The sequence below is a fragment of the Manis pentadactyla genome, chromosome 10 (assembly GCF_030020395.1).
Source record: "Manis pentadactyla isolate mManPen7 chromosome 10, mManPen7.hap1, whole genome shotgun sequence".
NCBI classification, from domain to species: domain Eukaryota; kingdom Metazoa; phylum Chordata; class Mammalia; order Pholidota; family Manidae; genus Manis; species Manis pentadactyla.
In genome coordinates, this window is record NC_080028.1 from 60,917,231 (window position 1) to 60,924,699 (window position 7,469).

Consider the following 7,469-nt stretch of genomic DNA (forward strand, 5'->3'; position numbering starts at 1 on the left):
TAGGGGGCAGTACTGCTCTTAATGAGAACCACTATTCTCTAAGGAGATGTGCGTTTCATGGGTTGACGTCCTCCCATAGGTGTGCAAACTAGAAATTCAGATTCCCTTTTCACCCTATAATCAAAGAATTTTGGCCTATAGAAAAATAAATTAGTTCTGCACCAAAAGATGGAATTCAGATTGCTTTGTATAAAACTGTGACTATGTAAAAGGGATCAAGGAATTCCACTGACGATCACTCAACACATAAAAAACATCCAATACAGGCCTATGCCTGGATGGCACAGGACGCCTGTCAACTTTTTCAGAATCACAGGGGTATGGGGCGGGTAGGACCTATGTAGGAGGTGGGGTAAGGGACAAGAACAGAGAAAAAGGTAACTGGAAAAACTTTTCTTGATAGCAAAGAGGTTTAAGGGTTCTTTTCTACATTTGGCACGAGACAGATTTTGGTTCCATTCACCCCTGTCATTCACTACCAATCTGAATTTTCACATATAAATTGGAGGATAATAATGTATTTCAGACCACTGTTAAATGATTAAGTGAAACATATTAAAGTACCAGACAAATAGTAAGATTCACATGATGTTGGATGTCATTATTTTTTTTGAAACTTTCAAATGCCACTTGCCCCCAGAGTATTGCTGTTTAGATATATTTGAGATTTGGAATAAAAATGGTTACTAGATATAAGAAGCAGAATTAAATCCTGTACTCTTTTTTGGATATTCTCTGTCTCAATTTCCTCTTTTAAAATATCATATTACAAATATAGGGGAAATATATTTTCCTTGTAAGAAAAAAAAAGCAGTGTCTTGAAGAAACCCTGAATGATTATAAACAAGGCTGAAACCTATAAGATGTTTCAGAAAAGGACTCTGCATTTCAAGTTAAGACAGGGAAAGGCTTACTAAACCAATATAACTTCAAGTCACAAATGTGTATTACAGCTGGAATTCCTAGATTTTAGTGGTTTTCTTGATATTTGGTTCTCAATATTTATATCATAGTAAGCATTTTATACAGGATGTCTAGCAAACTGACTTTACAATCACAGCTGAGAAATGAAGAGTGTGACAGAAAATCAAATGTTGTGGTAAAATTTTATACACAATGATCTTTTCTGAAGACAAATCATCAGGTAAATCTGCCCAGTCAAGGGCAGTAGACAGCAAGGGATCTGTGTAGGAGAACACAGTACATGCCTCTTTGGGGCAGGAATCTTAACCAATGACAGGGAGATTTCTGAGTACCTAAAGTGGTTATGAAGACTCCTGGCAGAGGAATTCAGTAAGTGTTTTTTGAATGAATATATGAAGGTGAGGGTTCTTGGAGAAAAAGCATGAGAAAAATCATCTCTCCCTTACACTTTAAACACAACAATAGGAAATTGATACTATGGTAATCTTTCTTATTATGATTATTATTATAAGAATACAACATAAGATCTACCCTCTTAGGAAATTTTTAAGTATACAGCACAGTATTGTTACCTATAGGCACTATGCAGTACAGATCTTTAGGACGTATTCCTCTTCTATGACTGACACTTAGTACCTTCTGACACATAATACAGTAATCTTTCAAACCACTAATGCCAGTACCAACTTATGATTAGTATAAGAGTTAGAAGAGTTTTTCCTTAGCATACATTTCTTGTGAGATAAATCAATACAGTCACAATCTTCTGGGAAGGCAATTTGGTCACATATATCAAATACATAAAACTGTTTAAGACCTGGGAAATTCCTTTTTGGAAATGTATCCTTAACAGCAGCTCCTAGAATAACTCCTGGTAGGTAGTAAATGCTAACAATGGGATCACACTGATACAAAGTAAAGGATCTAGAATGTGATCTTGGGCACTGGTTCCAAAGCCTGCGGCTCTGACGACTTTTGCTGTCTTAGCTACAAAGATGTTCACCATGGCATTGTTTATAACATGGAAAGTTTAGAAAGAAACTAAATGTCCATCAGTGGGTATAAGTTAAATAAACAATAGTATATTTATTGATAGAACACAAAACAGGACAAAAAAACTGAGTTTTAGAACAAGTTCGCATGGACAAACCAGATATTGGTTCGGTTTTGGCAAAAGGCATAAAACAGCGCATGCCTTTAGCTATTCCAGTCTACTAAATGTTCTCTTTGGATGGTGAGATTTTCATTTTTCTTCTTGGTGCTTTGTTGTTTCTTCCAAGTTTTCTAAATGAACTTGAAATCCTTTTGCACTAAGAAAAAAATTACTATAAATTTTTCTCTGCATCAGCGTAGCCCACTCAAAATATAATGCAAGTCATATACATACCTTAAAATGTTCTTGTAATAACCATAACCACATTAGAAGTAAAAAGAAACAGGTGAATTAAAAAATATCTCTTATTTAACCTATGTAGCTAAAATATTACCATTTCAACATGTAATCTATATGAAAATACAAAGAAGTAAAATATTTCCTCAGTAACGTTAAGTCTTCAGAGTCACTTTAGCATATCTCGTTTGGTCTCACATTTCACCTCAATAGCCAAGTGGCTAACGGCTACCGTATTGGTGTTCACTTCCACACCACATATACGGATGGCCACAGATCCTTGGCAGAAGCTACACTTGCAGATCAAATGTGCCCAAATCATGGCTCTGAAACCCTCCACTTACCTCAGTCTCCATGTAACCATCTATATCTGTGCCAAGCTTCTTCTTTAAGAGAAGAGATGTGTTTGGGAGACATATATGTGGATCTGAGTTTGAATACTCCCCTTAACACTTATCAGCTGTGTGATCTTCATCGAGTTTATTAACTTCTCTGTGCCTCATTTGACCTGTTCTGTAAATGAGGATAACGCCTACTTTTGAAATAATGTATTAAAACACCTAATACATGGAAAGCACCTTACCGCAGATTTTTATTATCTGCCCCCTGCTCTATACAACCTTCCTTACATAAAATAAAGGTTAGACTTAGCAGGAGGCAAGACAAGATTCTTAAAACAGATGGTAGGAAATCTCACTTAAAATAGTCCTAGAAGGAATTTTTTGACAGGGAGTAGAGAGCCTAGTTGGGGGAAATCCACCTGTGTATTTTAAAGGGGCTACCTGAGGGAGGGGAATGAGTGGCATACATCTTTGCTTGCTTCATACAGCAAAGATTCAATCCATTAAACAGATATAAATTATTGAATATATGCCAGGTATTCTGCTAGACAAAAGGAATTAGGAGTATCTTTTTTAAAAAGGAAAGAAAAAGGGAGGAATACCCTTAACTTAATGGAGGAACGTTTTCTGATTTTTCTCAACTTGGTTGTCCATTCTTTGAGTTACTTATTTCACCTAAGATTTTCTCTACCACATTATTAAATAGTGAGTTTCTTCCAAAATGCTCAAATGAAATATGGTCAGTCTATTATGGCTGAATCTAGGTGAATAGTATATGTGTATTCAACTTTACTGCAGGTTTCAAACATTTCAAAAATAAAAATTGAAAAAAAAATCACCAATTATAAAAGGTAATTATCATGACATGTATCAATGGTTTTATAGCATCACTGTTTATACTAGAGATCAGAAACTATACAAATGCCCCAAAGAGGTGAATATATAAGAAAATCCTCGTAACCAACAGGATGAAACACTATATAGCAATAGATTCCCACCTGTAAACATTGTCAATTCACAGAAACTTAATAATGTGAACTGGGGAAAGAAGCAGAATAGAATCCATGATGAAAACAATGAAAATACATGAGATACACATTTACAAAAACTATACATCTATTTGACCAGGTAGGAATTTTACTTCTAAGTAGGTTGCCCATGTTCATTAATAAAAAGGAAAATAAATAACATATATGGCAAATGCTGTTTGCTAAGCAAACTTATCCCCTGTTAGAGGGGCAAGATGGATGGGGAAAACTGCCTATCTGGTGAAAGAGCACCAGCAAAGGAGGGCCACCTTTCATTGCTTATGTGTGGGGGCCAAGGGTAAGCAGTCCCACATGTGCCATTGCAACAGGTAGATTGTCAGAGCTGAAAACAAGGCCCAGATGACTCAGAAACTTTGACCTTTCCTCTACCAAGTGCATAAAAGGATTTAGATGAAGGAACTGCCCCAGGAGAGTTATCACCATAGCTAGCAATGTTAATGCGAGAGATGTGGTAGATATGTCTGTGAAAATTTTCAGTATGTCCCATTGTGTCTGTGAGGCCCACCAAGCATTTTGTTTACCAAACATTTAGTCTTTCACATCCCTGTGAATCGCTTCCCTTTTCCCTGTGAGGTCTCAGACCCCTCCCCCCTTCTCCTTAGTTCAGGATGACAGACACACCTCATTGTCCCGGACTGTCTTTGGAATCGATGTCTACGGATTCTCTGTACTGAACACTGTAATTAACTTTTGGTTTTTGTCCTCCTGTAAATATGTCTCATGTCAGTTTGATTCTTAGACAAGCCAGAAGAACCTTGAAGGGCAGAGGAAAGGTCTTCCTCCCCAACACTTCCGTAACTGACTCCCCAGGTGGAGTTTAACCTACCACTTGGAACCTCACAGCCCATCTGGGATTTTTCTTAATCTGCATACTTATTATGAACAACATATGCAACACAAACATTTGACTGCTAGTATCAGATTTGATTTTTACATGGTAGCTCTCAGTGCTTTAACCACAAGAGCGCATACAAGGTTAAAAAACAAAGTCTGCTGTTTTTCACTGTTACTGTAGTCTGACATGCAGAGTAGATCAAAATAGCTGGTTCACACTAAGAAAAAGATACCCCAACTTTCACAAGCACTTTGTGCTTGAAAACTAAACAACTTGCCAAGGTCATTTAGTACTTAAAATTAACAACATCCTCATCATCTTGTGATTTAAATGATGACTGAACAATAACTCAAGTAGTTGTGTTCTATATTTCCTTTATTAATATAATCAGTATTCTTAGACCTTTTAAAAGTGTGCCTCTCAAGCTCTAGGGAGAAATGTTTTCAAAAGGTTGAATACATACATATGCTGATTCAAGATATGATTTCTCACACATCCAACCTCTATAACTTTGAATTATAGAGCAATATAGAGTAATTCTGGCACCAACTGTTCCACAAAGTTGTTTAAAAACAAAGATCCCATTACACACACAGCTCAGGATTTTTATTTTGCATTGCACATAAGTAAATCTATGTACTACTTCTTTAATATAAAAACCATGACCTTAATGTTTTTTTTCCTGGAAAGTGATTAAGATGATGGTAATTGAGAGACTCCGAATTGGTTCAAAAGCTCAGAGCTAAAATCCAGAGTTTGAAAACACCTTATAAAGAGTTCAGATATAAACTGCATTAAGTTGACAAAACTTGACTTAAGCATTACGTTTTCAGGTAATCTCTTTGGAGGGACCAATATAATAAAAGATTAAGAAATTATAGTATCTGATAAAACTACTTGCCCTGCCCCCAAAATGTCTAAGCCTTTAAGTAGAATGATCTGAGTGCCAATCCTGGTTATAAAACTCACTATCTGGGTGATCTTGGGCAAAATGATTTCCCTATGATTTAAATTCTCTGTCATAAAAATGATAGTTACTTAGTACACAGTTAACATTTGTACTTAAAAACTTAATACAATTTCTAAATTAAAACAATAAGGCAATAAATGATAAACACAAAAACGCTAGAAATAGTAGCAATCACTAACACATATTATCTAGAAATTGTCTTATTCGAATGATAATTTTAAAAACAGACTTTAGTATCAGAGCCACATTTTTTGCATAACTTTGAGCCACAACGTTAATTAAACATGACACAAATCTTCCCAGCAGAACTGTACTATTTAAGATTAGAAGAACTGGTAGAAGTGATAGTTTTGCAAAACTTTAAGCTGCAGGGCTAATTATACATGACATAGAATCTCACCAACAGAACTACACTATTTTAGCTTAAGAGACTTGAAGAAATAATACTAATAGTTTGAGCTATATTTAATGAAGCCAACAAAAAGGGAAACCTGAGGTGGATAAACGGACTCCCTTGGCGGTTTATTTTAGAAAAGGAATTAAAACACACATCCCAGGCAAGCAATGGCAAGATCCAGAACTCCATTAACACACAGGCTCACTGACGCCTAATGACAACAGAGACATTGAGTAAAATTCAGGACTTCCTACGCTACCCTGACAAAACAACACACACACAACAATAGAAAGCAGCCAGGACGTGAGGCTCTGGTTTACCTGCTCGGAGACCATCTGTGCATCTCAGGAGAGGGGACACGAGGCTAAGGCATGCGTAATGAATGGAAGCGAGGAGAGGGTTTGGGAAAGTGCACGACGAACCCTACCTTCCACAGACTTCCCAATACTGTGTAAATGAGTGATGGAACTGTAGTCTTGGGCAATATTCTTCAAAAACGCTTCCATCTCTTCCTGGTGGTGGTAGCCGAAATCCAGAGCGGCCACCGACCGCAGAAGCAGCCCTAGCCAGAGGCGGACGAAGTCCATGTTCTAGAGGTGAGTAAGAGCAATAATAAAGCCGAGAACACATAAGGAAGCGGGGCGGGGTGGACGTGCCTAGCGCCAGCTCTGCACTCTCGTGTCAGGTCCCCTAACGCTATCGCTCCCCGCTTCCTAAGGAGGAGGTAAAAGTTGGAAGCAACGCACTCAGGAGTTTGCGCCCCGGAGCACGGTGAGCCCCGGGCGCCCTCCATCCTGCCCCCCGCCCTCCGGGTCCTCCTCCCCGGACCGCAGCCCGCCGGCCCCAGCCACCGCAGCAGCTACGCGGGCCCGGGGCGCGCCCATCTCACCCCAGGCCAGGCGCGCACCTCCACCCGCCCGCCGCAGCCCAGCGGGGCGCGACCATATAGCCCGGCCAGCGGGGCGGGCGCACCCGGGCCCCGCCCCTGGGGCCTGACTGACGTCGCGCTGGCCCACTCAGGCGCCATGTGGTCCCTCCTGGGCGGGGCGGGGCGGAGCCGTGCGGCCCCGGCGCCTAGGTCCTTTTGGCACCTGGGCGAACCTGTCCCAGCCGCTCGCCGGGTTCCAGGTGCTGCGCGGGCCGGGGACCAGCGGTCGCGGGAAACCGCGTGGCCCGTCACGGTTTCAGTTTTTTCCAGGGCCGCAGGTGGAAAGTGTGTTCCTGTTCCGGCCGCGGCTCCGGCCACTGACTGGGTCCAGGGCGCTCCGCCGAGGGGCACTCGGGCGTTTGGGTGTTTCCGGCCGCAGGGAGTTTGGAGAGCTTAAAAGCGCGGCTGCTTGCGCGTCTGGCGGTGCGGGGGCCGCGCCCCTGGCTCACCCGGAGCCCCGGGACGTGCGGTCGGCTCTGCGCGGGCTCTTAAGGGTGTCTGCGGCCGGAGTCGCAGGGGCCGCGCTGCCAGCCCTGCTCTGCAGTCTTGTGTATTTAAGAAAGAAAAACCCACGCGTATAGAAGTTTTAAAGGCCGTCAGTGTGCAGCCTAGGAAAATTTCCGACCACTTCATGT

General features: G+C 40.9%; 1 protein-coding gene across 2 annotated transcripts in view; it reads right to left on the bottom strand.

The window, feature by feature from the left end:
• Nucleotides 1-6,877, bottom strand: part of CPM (carboxypeptidase M) — a 65,911-nt gene extending 59,034 nt beyond the window's left edge. For both annotated transcript variants that reach the window (XM_036899403.2, XM_036899405.2), the window contains exons 1-2: nucleotides 6,796-6,877; nucleotides 6,334-6,496 (exon numbers count right to left, since the gene is read on the bottom strand). In XM_036899403.2, the coding sequence (XP_036755298.2) occupies nucleotides 6,334-6,493 (160 nt within the window). In that variant the 5' untranslated portion in view covers nucleotides 6,494-6,496; nucleotides 6,796-6,877. The remainder of the gene's footprint in view (nucleotides 1-6,333; nucleotides 6,497-6,795) is intronic.
• Between the last annotated feature and the right edge of the window lie 592 nt (nucleotides 6,878-7,469).